Below are 24,383 nucleotides of genomic sequence, written 5' to 3'. Positions count from 1 at the left end.
CATATACATAGCTATATGACAGATACGTGAAGTTAGGATAAGACGGTTATTATGCTCATCCGAAGATGTGGACATATATCTGCGTAGGCACTGTATTTCAATGCCACTATAGGTGATCAACGCCATAGGTGATATCAATTTGAAGTGAACGATGCCATAAGAAGTAATGGTGGTTGACAATTTTTCAATTGTTGTGAGCTACCACAATAGTCAATAATCATTACTTTTTCCAAATACTTACATACAATTTTCGAATATGGTAACAAAAACTTATTGTTTTGACTTTGATTAATGTCTTGCTACTATGTTAAGCAGTTATATGTGTAAAAGACAATTTTACCGTTCATTTTAAATTAATTGAACCGACGTATCCTGTATCTTACGCAGGGACGGATACCTAATCCACATGTACAACAGACTTTGTTGTGGGCTCTATAATGATGTTTTTGTTTGATATAGGTTGTCCATCTTTCTTGGATAATTATTTTAAAGAATGAGCTAAAAAATGAAGTAGATCCAAATATCATGTGGACCTCACTATAGAAAAACATTGATATATTGAATGCCTACCATAAAAAACTACATGGGACCCACTGTAACGTTTACTTGCCATCCAAACTGTTAAACCTGTTGATTAGGTCACACAGATTTGGAAGAAGGGTAAACACAAATATGAACTTGATCCAAAATGGTGATGGGTAGAGTGAGTTGTAGAAATTTTTTAACAATGCATGTTTAATCATTAATGTTTGTTATGATGTAGTCCACTTGAGATTTGAATCTGCCTCATTTTTTTACGTCATGCCCTAAAATAATGATCCAAAATTTATGAATGGCATAGATAAAACACTTATATTGTGGTGGGGCTCACAGATCACAACGTGAGAGGATTGCAATTGATTCTAATTGAGGATCACAACTACCGTAGGATTGCATTCATCTCATTTTTCTTGCCATTAAAATTTGAGTTGGCCTACCATGATATGTATGTAAAATCCATCTATACCACCACTTCATCACCCCATTTTAGGCCTATGACCAAATTTTTCGTTCATTTATGATTATAGTGAATCACACTATTGAAAAGAGTATTGGGCAACGCTTACCCTTAAAATGGTTTCCATTCATATGGCTCACTTGAATCAGTACAAGTCTTGATTTTTTGTAGTTATATTATGGTGGAGTGAATTTGACATGAACATGAAGGCGTGGCCTGCCCTATAGTCCACTTCTTGTCTTTTTATTTCATTTGTAAAAGAAGTGATATACAATGTTTGTTCAACATTGCTTAAAATTAGGTGGTGTGCTTATGTGTGGCCCCTACCTCCTAATAAGTTAGGTATTGTGTGCTTAGTGTGGCCTGTACCTCTCCCAACAAATTATGACCTTAGCTGTGGGGCCCAACTTGATGTATGTATTGCATATTCATGCCATCCATCCAATTTTTCATATCTTATCTTTCAGTTTTTCTACTAAATTCATTTTTACTATAACCATCCATTTTAAGATATTGTTGGTAAAATCGTATATTTGGTGCAATATTCAGTTTCAAGCTTATGATCCAGTAGATGGATAGTTTGGAGAAGGTACAATAGAGAGAAAATTTTGTGTTGGGTCGAGACAGTGTGGAGAGGGTTTTGCATTTGGTGAACACGACAATGGAAAGAGAGGGAAGGGTGTGGGCTGCGTTCGATGGAGACGATGAGGGAAAGGGAGAGGATTTTGGGTTCCTCTTTGATGGAGAGACTGAGGGGGTGCATAATGATTGAGTTATTAATAGGAAAAAAATGGCATTTTTATCATTTGTAAAAATATAATATGTTGACAGTAGGTGCCAAAATGATTAACGGTTGAAATGTTAGGCAGACACTTGGAAAAAATTTAAACGCACGCTTTTTTTTTTTTTTTAAAATTAAATGATAGCTCGAGAGATAGACTAATGGATGACTAAAACTCTTGTTTTTTTAGATACATAATTTTATATTTTGCTCTTTCATTTAAGTATTATTCAGCTTATAAACATGTTTAATGGTTAGTAAACTACCCAGTTGGGCCCTACAAATAGATTTATGATGGGCGTTCAACAATTTTGATTATCTATGGTGACCACCAACTAAAACTTGTATATGGTATAATTTGCTATGGCCTTAAGATATTCTAAAATTAAATAAAATTTGATGGCCTTAATATAATATACAAACATTGAGGTCAACATCTCACCCACTTCCTAAGTTTTCGGGGATTGCAACCAAGCTGTGGGGTGCATTGGTCAACTGATTTGTTTGCATGGATCAATCTAAGTTATACTGATCAACTAGATTAACAGACTCTTTGCTGAATACTATTTTTTTTAATTTTATTTTTTGTTAGTTTTTGTTAGCTGGTTAGTACATCCCACTGTCAGTTCACACATCACTAGTAGCTACCCCTACATAGGAATCGATACCAAGACCTCAGTGTTGAGACATGTCTGCGGAACACTATACCATTACTTGAAATGAATTTACTAGTTTCAATGTGAAATCAAACAGTATGAATCAGTCATGATGAATGATTTCATCATTAATCCATGAAATCAAACACATGAAATAAAATAGGAGAAATAGCCCAACTTCATATCATTTACAATTGTAAGTCATGATTACACAATTACCTGCACTTGCCTGCTGTAAATGGAAAACAAACACCTCAAAATTGATGCACATCAATCTCCTACTATATATGACGGTGGGCCAGAATTCAAACATTATTTCTTTAAAATGGTTGATCATTCGTTGAGAAAGTAGAGTTCATTTTTTTGCATGACCCAACTGTCAAAACCGACCATGCATGACTTGAATATATGTACTCCTTATTGATGGTTACCCCACCATGAGAAATTCCTACGTTTGGAAGATGTTTGTTAGAAATCCATTGCATCCATCCATTTTGCCAGCTCATGGTAAAACATGATTTTAAAAAAAAAAGGTACATGAAAAACTCAAATGAGTCATAGTACACGAAATAGTGGAGATTGAACGCCGGCTGTAGAAACATCAGTGGGTCACAGAAAGTTTGATATCAAGCTAATATTTTTGTATTTTCAGCTCATCCCAGTGATAATGACCTTATGAACTGTTTGAATGAACTTATGAACTACTTGATTGGCATATAAGCATCCATACAGACATTGGGAAGGATTCAACAGTAGCCATTTCCCTCCGCACCTTTACTGTCATGTAGCACACTTGAGTTTTGCATCTACCTCATTTTTTTTTATCTCATGCCCTAATATGAGCGGGAAAAAAAACGGATGGACATGATCAATTTCTCAAAGACATCACGGCGGGCCCCACCTGCGGTCCGGTGCCGCAAGCAATCCGCGTCACTAAAAGCCGCAAGGATGACCTGGAGCATCACTATCTGAAGTTGAATTTATACCTTCTAACTGAAAGTTTTCAACGGCTTGTTTGCAACTTAAAAATTCAAAGGTTACGATGATACTGAAGCGTCAATAATGATTATGGGACAATAGCTTTTCGAAGCATGAGAATATCTTAGCATGTGGGCCCCAGCGGGTGGCGACATATGCTGAATCCTCAGTCGCGACAGAGCAAGCCGAAATAAAAGAAGTATGCTGTTGGTTAGCTGTGCACGCTCAACGCTTTAGAGAGCATGGGATTTGCATGGCGTTTCTCAAATAGATCCTTACACGTGCCAACTTCCACGGTACAAGTGGCATAAATGTCCTATCTTGACCATACAATTTATGGACCTGACTTTAGATGGGCCGTAGATCTACTATCAGATTGATTTGATGGTCCTAGAATCTTACAAGTTGGACATTTGTTCGTTAAATCTGGCCGTTTATCATTTAACCGCTCATTTGAACACAGTGATAGGATGGTTAGGATCATCCAGATTCTGTATACTTTCTATGGACGCGGATTGCGTCCTACCCCGCCGGGACGGTAATCCATCCGGCAGGGCTCTGTGGGGTTCACCGTAATGAAAGTGTTTTATCCACACCGTTCATCGTTTTTCTAAGATCATTTTAAGATGCTACCCAAAAAATGAGGCAGGTCCAGGGCTTAAGTGTACCACAAAGTGGGGATTGAACTTCCACTATTAAAAACTTTTTGGGAGCTAGGGAAGTCGCAGATCAAGCTGATATTTGTGTTTTCACTTCATCCACGTCTACATGACCTTGTGAATAGGTTGGATGGTAAAAAAAACATTACAGTGGCCTTTAGAAAGGTTTCAACGGTAGGTGTCATTGTCACTGCAGCTTCTTTTGGTGTGGTCCACTGGATCTTTAGACCTGCCTCATTTTTAAGATCATTCATCACGGTGGGCCCCACAGAGCCCTGCCCGGACGGGGGTAGGACGCAATCCGCGTCCACTTTCTATTACGCCATTTCTGAAAGTGGTTGCGAGAACGTCGTGGATTGCGGGAACCGCCTCAAATACAGAACAACGATTTCATGGGGCCCACTACCAATGGACCATGCTCCAAAAGTCGATAAACTGACAAAATCCGAACCACTCAACTACTGCCCTGGAAATGGACGGTCAAGGAAAACGCACAACAACTTTCCACGTTCAAGGAAAGTGGCGTGCACGTTTTTTTAATTAATCCATCCGACAACAAAAGGTATAATAATCAATGACCAGAAGAACTCCATTCTGAACTTTTAAGTGGTTGCTCCATCTACAGTGGGCCCACAAGATCAACGGTCTGGATCGCCACCCTCTTGTAAAGATCAAGACCCAAGGTTATCATTGAACAAATCCCACAACGGATGAATGGATAATTTGTTCTCTCCAGATGTACGGACGTTCGAATTTTGCTATCGTGTCTATGCAATGATAGTAACCTGACAGAAATTAAGACAATCCAGACCGTCCAAGTTATGCGCCCATTTATAGTAGGAGTAGAACCCAAAGATTGCAATGATCGGACGATCCTCTCCGTCCATTGTTATCGGTCAAATGGACAGTTAAAAGCGAAACGGTCAACCTACATGTCCAGGTTTCCCAGATCGAATACAGTATTCAGGAAAAATAAGGGTTTTTTTAATCTACTCATTCTGGGGGAAAACACAAGCGCCCTACACTTGCTTAAGTGGATGGATCGTACAGATCTGGACCGTTCATAAGGTGTGAAAATTGGTTCAATTCCCTTATATAAAAGAAAATAAAAATGATATAATAATTAGTAGGATCACTTGATTACGAGAAACATCAGGTCTGCCGGAAAATATACTAAGTTTCGAATTAACTGCACTATTTTGTTACAAAATATAGATTTTATCTATATATTTTCACAAAAAGGAATTTTCATTCGAGGGCCCAGTTAATAAATGTCTCGGATCCCCCATACGTATAACAATAAGACACGTGTACGCACTTCTTTTTGGCGCTTGCATAAGTCCCGCAGCTAAATGAAGAATTCCCATCAAGCCAACGCGGCGCGAATATGCAGATTGTGCCAATGACAGCTGGCAAACAAGAAATGATTCAGTGAAATCGTATCCACTAAGCTTGCGTAAAACCTACCTCCGAAAGTATATGTATTATGACAGAATATATAATCAGAACCGTTCATATAGTAGTAATTCTGTTTAGATCGTGATTTTTATACTATTTTAGTGGACAGCCGTAAATAAATTATTCATGAACTTCCCCAACTATATTTCACCCTTCATCTTTCCCTTTACTGTTAATTCGAGGGCCAATGCTCTCTCTTCCTGTCAATTTATTTCTGCTTCTTTTAAATATAGGCCACCAACAGTTTGGAACGGCATATGGACGGAGAGGATTCAACATCTATAATTCCACGTGAAACATATCTATAAGTGCGTGAAAGTCGAAGGAGGTGTCTCTAGAATTCCACCGTAGTGCGAATGCTGCATATTAACTTTTCCATACAGCACTGTCTTTCGCAAGTGTAAAGAAATTTTATTGAAATCCAAACTGTTAAAAGGGTGGGACAAGTCATGAAGATCAATTTAAAAAGAAAAAAGAGTTAAAGCGATTTACTTCAGTAGAGAAGCCATAATTTTACTGATTGAGATCATCGTATGGAAATTGATTCAAAGACCTCAATTTTCAGAAGATAGACCATATTGCATTTGGCCCAAGATGATATTTTGTCTATTGGCACACATTTTCAACGGATTGGAATTTCTAGAAAAACAACACTTTTGCAGAAATGAAGTGGTCGCATGCTCTGCTATACCGTTTCCATTGTACCTCGAAGTAGAACACCTGCACATGGATCATGTTGGGAAGCGCGTATGTTCTGAGGAAGTTATTGCAGGGTGCCCTGGCAACGAAAAAGCTTCATGGGGCCCACCGTGATGTAATGTGACATCCAGTCCGTCCATCATTTATGCCAGCTCATTTTTTCACTTCAGTTAAAAACACAACCTTATCCAAATTTCAAGTGCGCCACTACACATGGAACAGTGGAGATAGGAACGCCAACCAATGAAATCTTCCTGGGCCTACAGTCATGTATATATGCCATCCAAACCGTTCAAAAGGTGAGTAACACTGGTATGAAGATAAAAAATTATCAGTCTCATAGAAAACTTTGGTGAGGCACACGAACTTTTCATTGATAATCTTGCCATTCCAAATTTTTGCTATGATGTGGCCCACGTCAGTCACAAATCAGTCTAATTTTCGAATCCAATTCGATATATTAGCTGATGCAAAAGATGGACGGAACAGATTTCACACATTCCTCACAATTGGACCCATGAAGCTTTTCGTTGCAGGGGCTTCTTACAGCAACAGTTGTAGAAAATTCGCGTCCCCAAACCCTAAAAACTCCCTGGACCTCTAAAATATTGCCACGTGTACGCCCGTCTCACTCCGTCAATATACCATCGTTAACGGAAAAATCTTCCCTTTCTCTCTCTCTGCAACTCTCAATCGCGGAGAAATTTGAAAAAATTAAAAAAGAAAAAAAAAAGGAGAAAAAATGGGGAAGCTTCTCTGCGATACTTCCGCCATGGCCGAAACGCTACAAACCCCATCGCCGATACTCCCGCCGTGGCCCCCACAAGACCCGATACCGCCACCATCCCCTCGCGAAACTGCCAGCCTCCTCCCCCAAACCACCGTTTGGGATTCCGTAAGCGGTTTAGAGCCCCAGCAAAAGCGGTATCTAGAAAACCTCTCCTCCAAAGGCGTCTTCTGGAAGTGCCCCGACGGATCCTCGCCGTCCATCTCGTCTTCGACCTTCTGCCTCTTTCACGGCGGGGATGTTGAGGCGGACGGAAATTGCCTGTTCACGGCCGCGAAGAAGGCGATGGGATTGAAGATCGGAGTGAGGGATCTGAGGAATCGGACGGTCAGGAGGTTCTTGGAGGAATACGGACTGGACGGTGGTGATCAGATTGATGCAGCAATACGGCATCTGTATTCGCCGGATTTGAAGGCGGGGTGGGGGATCCACGTGGTGCAGGAGGTGAAGCTGCTGGCGAGGAAGGATGAAAGGGAGGCGTTGGATCGGGCAATCATGGAGATGGTAGAAATCGGGATGCAGAGGTATTTTTTTTTCTCCTTTGCCAAAGGCTTTTCGGTAATTCATGTTTTTGTATGGCTGCATTTTTCTTTTCGAGAATTAAGATTTCTTGATAGAATGGAATTAGAGTTTCTGAATTAGGGTTTCTTCAAAATTTGAATGGTTGGGTAGGTAGTAGATCTGTTAATTTGTTGGGGCCCACCATTTATTACCATGGCTGAGGAGATCATTGGATTACTGTTTGCTCAACTTTTCTTGATCTGTTCATCAGTGGACAGCAGATCAGGTGGTTGGGATTGTCCAATTGATGTGGTTCTTGGGCTATGATGACTGATTAGCAGGGGCTAGCTGACATGAACCGAGCAAGAGGAGCTTCTGAATATTAATTCGTCTTTGTGGCATTATAGAAAATGGGAACGATACTAGCACAGATCAATTTTTTAGTGAGACTGGTTAATGAACCTGTGATGGTTGTGAGTAGGGCCATCACACCAATGAAAGACTTTTACTTGTGGAATGTGGACCATTTGTGTGGCTTATATCAGCTGTCGATTTGCAGGCAACTGTTAAGACAGTTAGGTAATCAATCAGTGTGATGTCTGGGCCATAGCAATTGCACCACCGGTCGGCGGAAAGAGTGCTTTACCCAAACATTTTCATGCTTTACCCAGAACATGAAAGGCTAAGATCACTAGAAAGCAAATTGACCAAGTATTTCCTTCTTGATGTTCAATGATGGGAACTTAACAGCTGCAAACCCATCTTCCCCACACCATTGTATTTCCTATGCAGGAAAATGGATTGATGCAAACAGTGGGGTCCACCACGAAGATCACCCTGTTCGAAAATCAGGCTGATCCACTCATGAGGCAGGCTGCAGTGTTGAAATCAATGGGCTACTGACTGTAAGCTTCAATTTATGGATGTGCCTCCACCTAATGAGTGGATTGGGTTTATTTTGGAGCAAGTGATCTTCATGGTGGGGCCCAACTTTTGCATGGCTCGGATGTTCGACACATGATATACTTGTGGGAAAGAAGGCGCCACATGCTAGGTGAAAGTTCTCTTTACAACAGAACATGAACCATCATTTTATGTGTGATTTTCCCTTTTTTTTTATTTGGTCCTAAAACATCATAATTTGCTATGAAAAGTGGAGCATGTTGTTAAAGAGCAAAGGCTGTATAAAAAATGATTTAAATTAATGCCAATTGTACCAAGTTTTGGGTACTTAGAAATGCAATTTATGCACTTATGATTTATTACTTAATGTTTTTCTCTTAAATTTATGATTGAAGGGAAATGGCTGCGGAGTCCATATATAAGGAGAGATGCATTGCCGTGGATGATGGTCCAAGTTGGGCCAAGTACATGTCCATATCTGGTTCACCAGAAGATGAATATGATATTATCACCTTGCAATACACAGAGGAGGGTTTATTGACGGTAGATGAGAATAGGGAGGGCCATGCAGCTGCTTTTGGTGATGATATAGCGATAGAGAGTCTTGCAACGGAGTTCAAACGAGAGATATATGTGGTGAGAAACTTCATGCTATTTGAATATGTTACTCTGTTTCACATCCATCGGGTTGAGGACGGCCCTTTTTCTTCTTCTTCTTCTTCTTCTTCTTCTTTTAAAAATTCCTTTTTGCTTTTAAGATTGCTCTTGGAGCACTAATCTTTTTATGAAATACACTGACCATTATGACTTTTTGAAGAAGACGTAGTTTCTCTATGAAAATTTTGAATTCCTGTGCATTTGTACTTCACTTGAGTAGAAAAGGTGCAGTTTTATAATTACTCAGAAGCAAAATGAGGGAATGAGCTGTTTGATTACATTGGAGGAATTGATTCTTGTTAATATTACAATAAGGTTACAACTCGTTATATGCCTACTCTTATGATTTTAGTGAGTAGGATCTCAAGTTGCCTAAAAACTGGGGTTATGCATATCTAATTTTTTAGCTAAAATTTCAAAAAATTCATTTATCCAGAAAACATTCAAGTCAGCCATTTGTATCTTTTCACATAGTTTATATCTTTGTCCAACTTTTCTTAATATTCACGAGACAATTTTTTTTTTTTTTTTCGTGGATGTTTAACTATTTCAACTTCTATTATAAAGGATTATTTTATTTTATTTTATTATTATTATTTTAATTTTTTTTACAATAAACAGAAGCGAATTGAAGTAATAAGCTGCTTAATCACAATGGAGCAATTGCTTGTTGTTAAGGTTACAATTTTTAACTTGTTATATGCTTACTCTTAGGGCCTGTTTGAATTTTCGGCTCAAGTGTAATTACGATGTAAATGGGTAATAATTATTTACCTAAGTAATTACCACATCTTTTCCAATGCGGATGTGACAACTTACTTTTCTAACACTTAAATCGAGAAATTTACAACATCAATGTGGGGCCCATCGTGATGTATGTTACTCATCCACACCGCTCATTTGTTATGCCAGCCGAATTTATGGCATGAGCAAAAAAATGAGGCAAATCCAAAGCTCAAGTGGACCACACCACATGAAACGACGGGAATCGAACACCTACCATTAAAAACTTCTTGGGGCGCTTAAAAGTTTTGGATCAAACTGATATTTGTGTTTTCCCTTTATCCATGTCTATGTGACCCTATGAACGGGTTAGATGATAAAAAAAACCTTAATGTGGGCCTAGTGAAGAAAATAACTTTCAATGGTGGACGAATTAAGGCCACTGTTTCCTTTCATGTGGGCCATTTGAGTGTTGGATTTGCCTCATTTTTCGGTTCATGCTCCAAAATGTTCTAATAAAATAGATGGACGGTGTGGATATATCATATACATTATGGTGGGGTCCACATATTTAAGTCAACACTTTTGTTTCGATTTTCGAGGTGGAATTACTCTCATATTTTCAAACAAGGTGAAAAGGTAATAATTACTTATTTACCATGATTTACATGTAACATGGAAAATCAAACAGGCGCTTGTGATTTTAGTGAGTAGGAGGTCAATATGCATATCGATTTCGAGCTAAAATTTCAAAATTTTCATTTCGATGAAAATATTTTACCCTTAGTATGTTTTCAATTTTTACATAGTTTATATATTATTGAACTTTTCTTCATATTTGTGAAATATTTTCCCCCCCTGGTTTACCTGGTTGTTTAACTATTAATCCAACTTCTATTTTGTGGAACTGCTTCTGTTTTAGGTTCAAGCCCATGGCTCGGATGCAATGGTTGATGAAGATAATTGTGTCTTCTTCCTTCCACATCGTCCCAGGGGTCAAATTTGTGAACTCCCATTTTTTCTCTTTATGAAAGGGACAGGTAGGTAGCCATTTATTTCATATTAATGCCACCACTTTTGTTAGTGATAGTGCTATATTTTGTGATTATTGCTAGTGGGCTAGAGCCTCACACGATATTGCTTAATGAATCATATGATAGTTCAATCTAGCTTACCTGCCGAAGAAGAAGAAAAGAGAAACCTTGTTGGGTAAATGATATAGTCGGTCCAATCAGAGGTCGTGATCTGTACACTTCAGCGGTCTATGCTGACGTTAGCTTTTTATTTATTTATTTTCCATATGGAGGCCCTGCTGAAGTGTACATGTTGCGAAATTTCTGATTTGCACCTGACAATATCATTCCCAACTGCTGAAGTGTTTACATTTTTGTATCTTTGCTTATGTTGTTTCTTTCTCATGTTCCATCTTATTCTCTTTGCATGATGCAGGGTGGTGCGGTGCTGGAGCTGATCATTATGAGCCCTTGATAGCCCATCCCGCTCCATTTATTTCCCAGGAGAAGGCAGCTGTTGTACTTTGAGGACATTACCGTCCTGCAGTTTTGTGGATTAGATGTTGAGTAGAGAGTTGTTCTATGGTTGTGAGAGTAATCTATTTTTGGCGATTCTTTTCATAGGGTGCTAGGAGAAATTTCATTGCTTCAGTCTCCATTTATAACATGAGCCCGTTTGGATCATATTGACTCTAACCTGTAAGCTACCTACCTGTGCTTGAGACCCTGTTGCACCCAAGTAGTGGTGTTGCCAGCATATGCTGTTTTCTTTTTCTTCCTGTTATTTTCTTGAGCTGGTAGAGCTCGTGTTATATTGTGTTGTCAGGCATTCTGGATTATTCAGTGTTGTTCTTTGCCACTTTTCTATTTAGTAAATGGCAGAGCCGTGTTTTTTGTCTGTCGACCATCAGTCCATTAAATTATAACTCCGAGAAAATTGTCTATGCTTAGAAGTCTCAAAACTGAAGAAACTGCAAAGCTTAAAATGTGCTCTAAAAATCTTATGTTGATTTTAAGCACGCTGTTAACAGGTGCAGTGGTTGCTTGGAGAACTTCGGGCTTTTAATTTTCTAGAAGAATGGTGAGTGAATTTGAGAGTGACTACATTCTTTTGGTACTGGCTCTTCATGCCAATGAGGCAGGAAAACTTTGGACTTTTGATATTCTAGAGGGAATGGTGAGTGAATTTGGGAGTGAGTACATTCTTTTGGTACTTGCTTGTGCCAATGAGGCAGGAGAACTTTGGACTTCTGATATTCTAGAGGGAATGGTGATTGAATTTGGGAGTGAGTACATTCTTTTGGTACTTGCTCGTGCCAATGAGGCAGGAGAACTTTGGACTTCTGATATTCTAGAGGGAATGGTGAGTGAATTTGGGAGTGAGTACATTCTTTTGGTACTTGCTCTTGCCAATGAGGCATGCTTGAGATAGATCCGAGCCTTTCATCAGATGGTCCATTGTATAAACTCCTTGTCTCAGAATAAGCTGGTCTGATAATTTGGTCCAACACACATATAGAGTAGGTAAACGGTCTAGGGAATTGATCAACAGTCCAAATTCAACCTACATGAGTGTTCCATCTGATGATCATATCAGACTTAGACAAGGCATGTGGAAGTAGGATCCGCCTTATGAGCAGCTAGGATCTTGTATGCGTGTTATATTGCTTTGTTAGAGGTGAGTACCAGAAAATTGTACTTGCTTGAGTAGATGGAGCATTCTTTAATATTTTATTATCTGGAATCTTGTAAATGTTTTATTCTAATGAAATCATGAGGTTCTTACTGATAATATTCCTCTGAGGCTTAAACATACATGCTGATGATCACAATTCTCAAGAAAAAGAATGATGATGTGTAGACAAGATTAAAAAAAAAGAAAAAAAAGACGTGATTATTTACAAAAATAAACCCAATCGGATGCATCATGTGTATTTTCCCTTAGATCTCCATTCTGCACTTGCCCGAACTATCTCTGCTTTGTCTTCTTGCATGCGAATCAGGTGTGTGCTTCCCAAATCAGATCCACATGAACTTGCACTCGCAGGACTGGCCTCAGTATCCGCTGCCTTCATGCTTGTCAAAGACTCAAGCAAATTGGACTGCCGGCATTCCCGTCGGTATTCCAGTGTCATGCTTATGAGATTGTAATCCTCTAATACGTTCATCGGCACACTCTGCAAATAAGGTGGCAAATGGTTGAAGTTACTGTACTTAAATGCTTTTCTGAGTCTAGATTTTGGTAGTTGCCTGCCTTCATGTATGCTTTTATTGATAAAATGTATTTCCTTTGACAATGAAGGAAAAGATTTGGCTTCTGTCTGTTTTCAGGTAGATTTGAAATGGCTTTTGCATGAGTAGAAGTTCGAATTCCATCAGCTGACTCAGGGTGTTTAAGGTGACGTATGGGAATTGGGGTGTCTGTGCTTTTCCTTTGTCATTGAAATTAATGTATTTTTTCATATGTTGCATGGTTATGGTTAGATTCTCGCAAAATACGTCCAACTATTTCAGAAGCACAACAAAACTTGACCCAAAACTACCTGAACGGGGTTTGGGCGAACGGCAAGCATCGTGGGTGTGCTCCCCACATACGTGAGTTCAATTCCCCTCCCCGGGATTACCTGATGCACATGGTTTGCTGGTGATTGCGTGCATCTGCAGGGAATAGTCTCGCCTTAAAATGAGGCTGGGACACCCTGACGTCATCCAAAAAAAAAACTTGACCCAAAACTTGGCTAATATTTTCCCTTGGGTTTTTTTCTATAAATCTAGAAAAAAAAAATCAGTTTGTTTTGGCCAATTTAGTAAGCTCTTGGCACTTGAAATTCTTTCGTGTCTCTTTTTTAATTGCTTTGGTGAATCTACTGAGCATATCCTGTAGTTCTTACCTCCAAAATCCAACCAATGTATTTTACATTGTTTACATGCTGGTTGACATCCATATCGCTCCATCTTGGCTGAGTCACACAAAAGAAACAGTTAGCAAGGTCACTTGGAAACTCTCCCTAATTTATAGGAGGAATTATAAGGTATCGGTACAATCCTGTGTGTGGGGCCAATGGTTTGGCAATCCATACTGTTGATCTGATGAGCCTCACTGTTGATGATAGACGACCAAGAAATTAAAAAATAATAATAAAAATCTGAAGATCCTAGCAACCTAGGTTGGGTGCATTTTTTTTTTCTTATTTTGTTCGCCTTCTGTTTTTGAGCCCATCAGATGTGAGCATGGTGTGCCGTAAAGGCCACTACGTAAAGGTAACGGTGGCAACCGTTACACGTTACGAGGTCGTAAAGGCCGTAACAGCTTTTATGATAAAAATATGACCCGTAAAGGCTGTTACAGGGGCGCCCCCCTTGTAAAGGCTGTAATGGGCCCGTAACAGTCCATTATGCAGCTGATATAGGTTTTTCAGATTTTTTCATTAAGAAAAAAGTGACCAGGGCCATAACGACCGTTACATCCCGTATTGTAAATGCAACAGTGGTGGCCATTACAGCCACCGTTACCATTGTGGAATACCTTGGGTGTGAGCCTCACATGTATGGGATTGGAATATTGTGATACCACTTGGAAATGTGGCATGACCAAGTTATGGGTTCAAGTCCTTCAACTGAGTAGCGCTTTTTTCTGTCTTCTGCCCACTCCAGTCAAATGAAAATAGGAAGAAAAAGAGAAAGTGCAGTGGCTTATGAATTCAATAGATCATACTTACAGCTAAGCCTGATCTGATGCTCTCCGCTGTCTCCTCATTGAGTTTGTCTATTTTGCTCCTATTGTTCGAGGTGCCAATCACCCTTCTCTCTATATAGAAGGGTTCAATCTCTTTCCGCACTTGTTCAGGGATCTTTGACAACTTTCTTGTTTCTCTGTTCATGATAACCCAAGTGCTGCATGGAATGCAAAAGTTAGGTGGCTTGATAGCAGTTGTGATTGCTATCTCTTATATGGGTGTTTGGGTAGGTACCTCGTAGCACTTGTGATGATCTCTTGTGTGCTGCAATCCCGGATTATCCAGTCCCTGCGCATTCCGTTCTTTCCAGATGCAGCGACCCATGTATCAACCTCGACCACATCGCCCCTATCACATGCCGTCGATCTAAATCAGTTATGTAATGAAGCTACATGAATTTAAATGTATGAAAATGCCCTTTAGAGAAAACAAACCTACATCTAATTGCAGGGGTGAAATTGGCCAAACATAAAATCCTGCTACATTTTCCATTTTCGAATTGCTTACCTTGTTTAAAATGCATTGCTAAAAATCCTTTGAATACTTTAAACTTCTCTCCCTAGGGAAATTAAATGTGGGGATAAAAAATTTTCCAACTAGCTTTCACTAAAAAAGAATAAATGGTTAGAAATTCCTTCTCTATGTGCAACATCACATTTCATTATTTTTCTTGTATGCCATTTCTTTACATAACCTTCCCCAACTTACAATGTTGCCCATTTGGGACAAGGAGATGTGGATGCTTTAGTCAAGTGTGCCTGTTAGGGGTGAGGAAAGCTTTGGAAAGAAATTGGTTCCCATGGATATCTACTTCTCCCCCTATTGGAGGGAAAAAAAGCATTTATGGAAATTGATTTCATTTTCCGGTGTCTTACTTACAAGGCATGGAAATATCTTTCAAAAAACGTGTTAAATGTAGATATCCAGTGTTATGAGGGCCCGTTTGGCCGGGTGGATTGAAAGGGATTGAATGGTATTAGGGTGGATGGCATGGATTTCTAGGTAATGATGGTGTTGTCAGTGGATTGTCTTGAGATACATGGGATTACTACTACCCTGGATTGCTATATCTAGTCTGTTTGGCACGCCTGGCCAATCCCGGGATTAAACCTTCCCATCCCTTCGAATCCCTCCAACCAAACACGTCTCAGGCAAATTTGTATGGGTTAAGTTGGATTGGATGGGATTTAAGGTAATGATGTTGTCAGTGGATTGTCTCAAGACCCATGGGATTGGGATCAGATCATCAACTCTGTTTGGCACACCCGGCCAATCCCGGGATTTAACTTCCAATCCCTTCCAATACCCTCCAATACCTTCCAATCCGACTGGCCAAACGGGCCCTGAGAGTGCCTTGTTATTTGACTATAGACTTTAAATTGCATCCCAAACCAAACAAGAGATTTAACGTATATGATTTTTGCAGTTTTCCATTTTTTATTTTTTATTTGGTTCTCTCCATTCAAACAAGAAAGGCTTTTGGACATTGTCCCCATGAGCAATGTTGTCAAAATCAATAATTTACCTTTTCTAAACAATTCTTAAAGTAACCCTCAAATAAAAAAACATAAAATGAAGGTCAAGTGAAACCTAAAATAGTAGAGAACAAGTATAATTGTAATTTGGGATTTGAATATTAAATTGTAGGATTCATATAAAAAAGGTTTCAAGGCGGGATTCAAATCATTTTGCTTAATATTTGACTCAAATTGTAAATTGTGAATTGTGAATTGTAGGGTTTTAACAACACTACCCATGAGCTATTTGATTCTGGTTGAAGTTAAAATTCTCTGTAATCTCAGGAGATTATTCCACATCTATCGCCCTCCTCCTCTTGTTCTTAGTTCCTTTTCTTTTTATATATTTTAGTTGTCTATAAAATATCTTTGGCAAGATAAATATTTTTTGAGTATTGCTCAATTTTATTTATTTTTATTGTTTTGCCTTCTGCTAGCTTTTATGTTCTGTGTCTTTCATTGTTGACACATAAGTCCATTCAGTCGGTGTCTGCCTGCGATTGGACGCCCCAGAATGTTGATTTGATATGCCCCAAAGCACTCCTTAGATTGGAAGACCCTAGCCTTTTAGAATAGTTCTGAGAATAGATGGTTAAGAGATTTCTTTCTTTCTTTCTTTTTTTTCCAAAGTTGCAATGATTAAATGGCTAGGATCTTTCAGTCTGGGATATATTTTGGGGCATGGCCCATCCATCCATCTGTTCAATGGTCAGGATCATCAAATTATGGGCCCCAATGTCAGGAAAATTGGCCCATGGATAGACATCAGGGCACCCATGATGGCTTCAAGTATGATCGATCATGTGCTGTCATGGGGCTCCGGAAGAGTGAAAAGACCAAAATACCCTTAGTTGAAGCAAAGGGTCAAACTCTTCTAGACTAATTGCAGGGGTAAATTGGCCAAACGCTACTCTGCATTATATGGTAGAGATGGGTTTGGACGTGGACCGCGTGGAAATGACGGATAGCAAGATGCATGAGCTAACTGGTGGAGTCTACATGAAGAAGAAATGCGTGTGGGAGGGGCAAAGAAATGGATCAGAAGGCATACCAGCAACTGTATTTCTCGACCTGTATGTTTATGCGGGTTACGACCCATATCAGCTTCCTTAAGCTCATCTCGTGCGTCGCTCCGAACCCGGCACTAGCCAGCCCCGAGCTCTTCACATGGTTCAACGCCGTTTCCTGCATCATCAGCAGCAACTCAACAGTTTGTGTGATCAATGGTCAGGATCATTTGTGGGTATCAATGATTTTCTTGGGGCATCTTGTAGCGTACGTGTTCTACTCTGGATTCATGAAGAGATTCAGGACCCCACAGCAGATGGGCCATAAATAATAATAAATCACACCTATTGGATGATCTAACCATTCGATCAATGGACTGATTCTCGTTTCAACTTGTTCATCTGTGATGAATATCTGAGTGGGGTGCTTTTTGGCAATTGGGCTAATACATCTGTCATGCGACCCCACCGTGAAGTGTAGATGCTCAAAAAGTAAAGCTAATCGGATGATCCTAACCATCCGTCTGATCTGAGTAGTTTTGGGCTCTTAAAATCTGTCGCACTCCCTCCTGAGTTTTGTGCAGTATGCAAAACTAGTACACCTGAGGAATGATATTGTACGGCAATGATATCTGCAAGTGGTCCATCGAAACTCAGCACATAACGAAGCCATGTGTATATGAGATCCTGGCCGTTCATCATGCTCGTTCAACTGTTAATATGTGCTCGCCCAAAAAATCAAGCATAGTGCTTGACAAACAAATCGGGTGCGATCACTAAGCAGGTGGGTCAAGCATGTTCAGTAATATGGAGCGGTTAAAAATTTAAAACCGATAACCAACGGTCTACATTCTACGAAAATGTGCACGCTACCTAATATATGAACCGGCATATTTGGGGGGCTAGGACAGCATATTCGACGGCTGCACCCACCTTGAGCGGATTAGGTGCGACCCTGGCGATGCGGTGGGGCCCACCTTGACGTATCCGCTTTGCCAGGTCATTTTAAAGCATGAGCCGAAAATGAAGCAGATCCAATTCTTAGGTGGACCATACCATGGGAAACAGTGGTGATTGACCCCTACATCCAGGTTTATGTGACCTTATCAACAGGTTAGATGGCAAATAAACATTACTGTAACATTACAGTGGGCTCTAGGAAGTTTTTAATGGTAGGGCATTCAATCACTACTGTTTCCTATCGTATGGCCCACCTGAGAATTGGATCTGCTTCATTTTTGGGCTCATGCTCTAAAATGATCTAGAAAAATGTCTGGACGGCATGGATATAGAATATTTGCATCAAGGTGGGGCCCATGGTAAGGCACGCACTGTCTTTGCTTATGCCGGGGCTGCACCTAATTAGCTCTCCCAAAGAGCACATGTCAAACGTGCATGAGATCTAAGCTTTCCCTCTGGTGAGGTATCAGGCCATTTGACACCGCAGGTCGGCCACAGCACACAAAAACTAACTATGCTTAGAAAAAATTCTAACCGTTGATTGATTTTGAACATTGTATCCCACCCATGGTGTGCTATAAAGGCCGTTACGTAAAGGTAACGGTGGCAACCATTACGCATTACAGGGTCGTAACGGCTATAATAACCATTATGGAAAAAATGACCTTTAATTATCATTAACGGCACGTTACATCCCCTGTAAAGGCCATAGTGGCCCGGTAATGATTTATTATGGGACAGATGCATGTTTTTCATACTTTTTAATCAACATTCCGAGGTAGATACAAGTTTTTCGAAAAAAATTTCAATATATATAAATAAAATAATAAAGAGAGACAGTAACAACCGTTACAAGGTTGTAACAGCTGTTATGCCCGTATCCTAAAGGTAATGGTGGTGGCCTTACGGCCACGTTACCGTCACGGAACACCTTGATCCCAGCTGAAATTTGAAATTACCTGATTCTTTTATGAGAGGATCTAAACATTATTTCCAACCTAATGGAAAGCGCCCATCTCATATTTGCACGTGTGAATGTGTGCGGATGTGTACGAAGAGAAGAGTACATACCTGAAGGAGATTCATGAGAGTTTCCATGGTAGCAGTTTTATCAGGACCAATCTCATATGACCTGATAACATAAGTCTGTCTATAAACAAATCTATCCTCCACAAACCGTCCTAGCCTGTATGCATGGATGGGCTCAGTCCCATTCACCAATCCAACGCTCCTGCTACCCACATAAGGTGGGCCATCATTCCCATCAAGACCATTCAATTTCCTCCCATTGATTCTGTCCAAACTCTGAGAGCTACTGCCCCTCACACACAAGCTTCTCATCTCTTTCTTTCCCCTCCAAACAATGCAGCCCACCTTTGGAACTCCAGCAGCAATTTTGGGTCCCACATCGCGTGAAACACCCATAAAATGCAATGTCCCATGGCTTGTGGCTGCCATCAGACGATTATAATCCGTTTATGGAAGGACCCACGAAAGGAGAGCGTGTGGGCGATGTCGTACACCCGAAAAAACTAGAGGTGATATTAATGGAGGAAGGAAGGTAGAGAGGGAGGCTTGGAAGGAAAGAGTAACGTGTTTGAAGGGGATATTAGAGAGGGGAAAGGGATTTTTGCAGCTCAACCACTTGAACGCGTGGTGGAAAATAATGGGAAAGTTGAGGAACTTCTCTTTATTGATAGACTACACGAAATTGTAGAGATTTGGGTGGTCTTTCGATGGCTTTTCAAATGTTATAATAATAGCTAAGAGATTGTGGCCCACCCATTTTGATTTATCTTATGATTTTGGCCGTTGATGTTTTTACGTGAGTGAGAGAAATAAGGAATGCCATGAGAGAGAGAGAGAGAGAGAGAGAGAGAGAGAGAGAGAGAGAGAGAGAGAGAGAGAGAGAGAAATTTGGAAACGGTTGTAGCTCACCAGCTCTCCTACTTTGTGCCATTGGGGTGGTATACAAGTCAAAGCTTCTTTATTGGGGTAAATAAGCGGTTGGGCTTCTGGGCCTTCAGGTGGGCCCTTCTTGTTAGCAACGAACTGGGTCCCGTCCTCTGCCTTTAGGGGTGGAAGTGGGTTAGCTATGGCCGGGCATGCTGGGGTTCTGAGGGCCCACCGTGATTTTTGGGTTTTATCCACATGGTCCATCTATTTTGCCATATCATTTTAGGATATCAACACAAAAATGACGCAGATCCAAGGTTAAGTGGACCACACAGTGGCGATTAAATGCCTACCATTTAAAACTTTGTGGGGACCACGTAAGTTTGTTTTATCAAGATTATATTTGTGTTTTCCCTTCATCTAGGTTTATGCGAGCTTATGAACAGGTTAGATAGCAAATAAAAATCACGGTGGGCCCTAGCAAGGTTTCAACGGTGCCCATCATTATCACTGCTGTTTCTCGTGGTGTGGTCCATTTGAATATTGGATCTGATTAATTTTTGGGCTTATGCCCTAAAATGATATGACAAAATGGATAGACGGCATGGATAAAACCTACACATCACGGTGGGCCTCTCAGGTAGTACCCATTCCGCTTGTGGGCCACACACCCTGGTCCCCTAAGCTGTAGCCCGGGCAAAAAGAGTTAAATAATCAAAGGCCTAAAATAGTCCAATCTTTATCTTTCTTTCTTTCTTTCTTTCAGCATTGTACAAGAAGTTCAATCATATAAATGGTTAGATTATTGAATTGCAACTCAAATTGGGCTGACCTCTTCAAACTACATGCGTACGTTGAATGAGAATTACTCACTAGCATTTTTAAACCTTTCATTATTTAAAAATATATTTAAATGGGAATTTTCTCTTAGAAGCCAGTTCTCATTATTTAAAAATATATTTAAATGAGAATTTTCTCTTAGAAACCGGTTCTCAATCTCATTATTTAAAAATATATTTAAATGGGAATTTTCTCTTAGAAACCGGTTCTGATGACTTTCTGTGTAAATTTTAACCCATCTCAGGTGATGTTTGCACAAAATCTAAATCATCCACTGGATGAGGCACCTCATGGAAACCCTGATCCAGAAATCAGGTGGGCCACTATAAATTTTCATCGGGGCTCACCTGAGTTACAAAACAATGTGAGTTTTTGCCCAATCTTTCATCAAGTTAGATGAAGGGCCTAAAATGAGTTCTCAGGGGCTTTCATGAGAACTGGTTATGGGAGAAAATTTCTCATATTTAAATATTAAACTTACTGCAATCTAATTTTTTATTTCCATCAGATTTTACTGAGGAAAAACCTCAAAATTGGAAAATCTCCTAATAAATTTCAAGCCAAGAAAACGCTGATAACAACATTAGTCAACATGAAAGTAGTGATACCTGTTGGATATGGGCCCGTGGGGCCCACTTGTCTGCAATCACTAGTGGGTAAGTTCCGCACAAGTTTCCATTGTAATCTTTATTTTTAATTTTAAACTCTATCTTTGGAGATTTATCTTTCACATTAAGAAAATCAAATTTGAATTTGATGTTTAAATTTAAATTTAATTCTATTTTAATGAAGCAGAGATATCGATGAGACGAACATACCATTTTCTTATCCAAACTCCTCAATTCCTTGCTTATAAAATGAGAGGATCCTTTGCGAGAAATGATTTTTCGAGAGAAGAGAAAATAGAATTTGATATATCGATAAATCATAATCCGGAACCATCTTAAATGTAAATTTAGAGGGGAGATTAGACCTCTCTGCTCCTGTAGTGGTTAAGCGATCCATTGGATGTGCACCATCCATATTCAATTTTTACAAAGGTCCCAAGATCATCTAGACCATCGGATCTTGCAGGCCAACACATTCGGGCTATCCTTTAGTGGTGTCGGAGCGATTCAACAATGGATCTCCGATCTAATGTGGATATATCACATTAAGAGGTAAGTGGCCCTTTCCGATATTATTCCAAAATTTTATTTAAATATCTTTTTATTTTAATTATATATTTTCTTTCATAATGTTTGTATTTCTTTTTGGCTTCTTTTTAAAAATCTCTCTGTATTATCTGTGTTAATGGAATTAGTATCTCAATTCTAGAGAGAAAAGAGAGATTAATAGAAAAGAGAATAATATTAGAAAATACGCATCTTAGTCATCTGGTTAAAGACAGATTGAGGGTTTGAATTATGAGACCTGGGGGTTTGGAATTTAGATTAACATTTTAAATTGAGATTAAATAGTTAGGGTGATTAGATTAAAAATAGATTTTGTTGAAACCCTAAGAAATGAAAAATTTGAAAAAATAAAAAATAAAATAGGGATAGAAAAACTGGACACTATCGGCAACCATGGTGGCCTCTAGCAATGGTCGTTGCCATCAAGCGACAGCCGCTACAGCCACCATGATAGAGCTTGCTGTCATGCCTCTCTCTCTCTCTCTCTCCCCCCCCCCCCCCCATGTTGTAGCCGCAACAACAACATCTATGGCCATCACCATCCGAACGACTCCCTTTAAACAAATTTTTTTTTTTTTAAACTAAGAATGAAAAGAAGATGGATAAGAGAAATCGATGTCCAATTACTTTTATTGAAACCTTAGGAAAGTGAGAAATTGGGAAGAAGAAAGAGACGAGAAGAAAAGCTTGGGGAATGGGCGTCCATCTTGGGCATGATAATTGAATTGTAGGCCCTATTTACTTTGGGTTCATAGAAGTGGGGTTGTAAAGCTCAATTAGATTCAAACTCATTAGCCAAATAATTAAGAGGAAGAGAAGTGAGCTTTCCAGATGGGTATGGTTGTAGGGATTTATAGGCCTGACCCTTTTGGGCTTATAGAATTGGTTTTTGGGCCCATCCTGCAGCTCAAACAGATAAATTTTCTTAGCTAAATATTGAGAAGTCTATAAATAAAAATACGTTGCTGATTATTGTTGCTTATAGTCTTTCAAATTGATTAGGCCCTGATATAGAGCAGGCTGTGGACACTTTCATGTTGAAGATGATTCAAAGAAGGCCCAATTAGAGGCAGAAGTCATCAAGACCCTCAGAACCTTAAAACAGGCATATCTCGCAAGCCGAAATGAGTTACTCGACGTACCATGTATGATTTTTGGATAGGATGAGCTACTTTAGCCAACTAACCCAGTTATGCTGGGTTGCCCACTCAGAATTTACAAGATTCCATCATATCGACAGTTGAGTTCCATGCTTATTTTTGTTTTTACAATTTTTAGTAAGTTTTGGTTTGATTGTAACTCTTCATCCTTTGGGCTTTAGGAGTTGTGTTCAATACGAAAAGTGTTTAAAAAAATTAGTAGAATAACTTGGTTAAGCCACATAGGACACTTACTATAAATTGAAACTTTACTATTTATATTAAGTTATGAGTTTTAGGGAGTTTCAGTTATAGTTTAATTCCGAAACTTCTTCCAAGTCTTAGTATCCCTATTTAAAGGGTTGTAGACTCGTTTATCAATCATCAACAAATTTATTTCAAATATTTTAGAATTATTTCTATTTCTTTTCTTTGTGGATTCTTGAAGTCTTTTTGTGGAGTCCAGAGAAGCTCTGTGAATTCAGAGTAGTTATCATTGACGAAGACGATGATCGACCTCATCACGTTCATCCTTGCTTCAATTGGTATCAGCACAAGGATTTCCCTCGGTCTGATGGCAAACAACGAAGGGATGAACGGTGATCTAGGGATTCGTTGTGTGCGACGTCTCAATAAAAAAAATCTATTTCTCTCTCTTTCTCTCTCTCTCTCTCTCTCACATAGCTATTCTTTTCTGATTATTTTTTAAAATTATTATTATTTATTTATCTCTCTTCTTAGGTAAGCACAAAGTGAAGATATACATTGACTCCATGACTAGCTCCCTTTTCTTTATGCATGCATATGCATTAATTAAAAATAGAACTTAAGATCTTGCATTAAAACATATGCATTAACTTTTCTCACATGCAAAACCAACCCCCTTATTTTCTTACGCATGCACATGCGTTCATTATAAGTGAAAAAGCTTACATTAACACTTATGCATTAAACTTATCTTACATGTATTCATTTAAGCACATGCAACACCCATGTTGCATGTGTGCACAAGCACATGTATATGCATGGGTGTAATACGTGCGACATGTTTATATGTGCAAGTGTGGTTATGATATGAATGCATGTATTCATGGATGGATGATATGCATGAATAAATGGTTAAGAAGGATGCCTAGTTACATTACATGGATGAATGGTTAGATAGAATAATGATTTGGCATATGGACTGTTAGACGGTTATATGGTTAGATTTGTGGACGAATGGATGGTTAGATTTGGGTTGATACACGTGGTTCAAAGGATGGTTGAATAGAGTTCGCATACATGAATTAATGGATAA

The 24,383-nt window shown here is 39.3% G+C and overlaps 2 protein-coding genes across 2 annotated transcripts; one reads left to right on the top strand and one right to left on the bottom strand.

Annotated features, from left to right (window-relative positions):
• Positions 1 to 6,890: 6,890 nt before the first annotated feature.
• Positions 6,891 to 11,716, top strand: LOC131239448 (uncharacterized). Its single transcript, XM_058237147.1, has 4 exons — positions 6,891 to 7,539; positions 8,815 to 9,055; positions 10,722 to 10,839; positions 11,249 to 11,716. The coding sequence occupies exons 1-4, from the start codon at positions 6,971 to 6,973 to the stop codon at positions 11,338 to 11,340; spliced, it is 1,020 nt and encodes a 339-aa protein (XP_058093130.1). The 5' UTR covers positions 6,891 to 6,970; the 3' UTR covers positions 11,341 to 11,716.
• Positions 11,717 to 12,562: 846 nt separating this feature from the next.
• On the bottom strand, positions 12,563 to 19,758 carry LOC131239447 (palmitoyl-acyl carrier protein thioesterase, chloroplastic-like). Its single transcript, XM_058237146.1, has 6 exons — positions 19,105 to 19,758; positions 17,118 to 17,251; positions 14,784 to 14,897; positions 14,532 to 14,706; positions 13,704 to 13,772; positions 12,563 to 12,989 (listed from the first exon to the last, which is right to left on the bottom strand). The coding sequence occupies exons 1-6, from the start codon at positions 19,489 to 19,491 to the stop codon at positions 12,738 to 12,740; spliced, it is 1,131 nt and encodes a 376-aa protein (XP_058093129.1). The 5' UTR covers positions 19,492 to 19,758; the 3' UTR covers positions 12,563 to 12,737.
• Positions 19,759 to 24,383: the final 4,625 nt, after the last annotated feature.

The sequence above is a fragment of the Magnolia sinica genome, chromosome 3 (assembly GCF_029962835.1).
Source record: "Magnolia sinica isolate HGM2019 chromosome 3, MsV1, whole genome shotgun sequence".
NCBI classification, from domain to species: Eukaryota; Viridiplantae; Streptophyta; class Magnoliopsida; order Magnoliales; family Magnoliaceae; genus Magnolia; species Magnolia sinica.
This window is presented reverse-complemented; position numbering and strand designations above follow the sequence as displayed.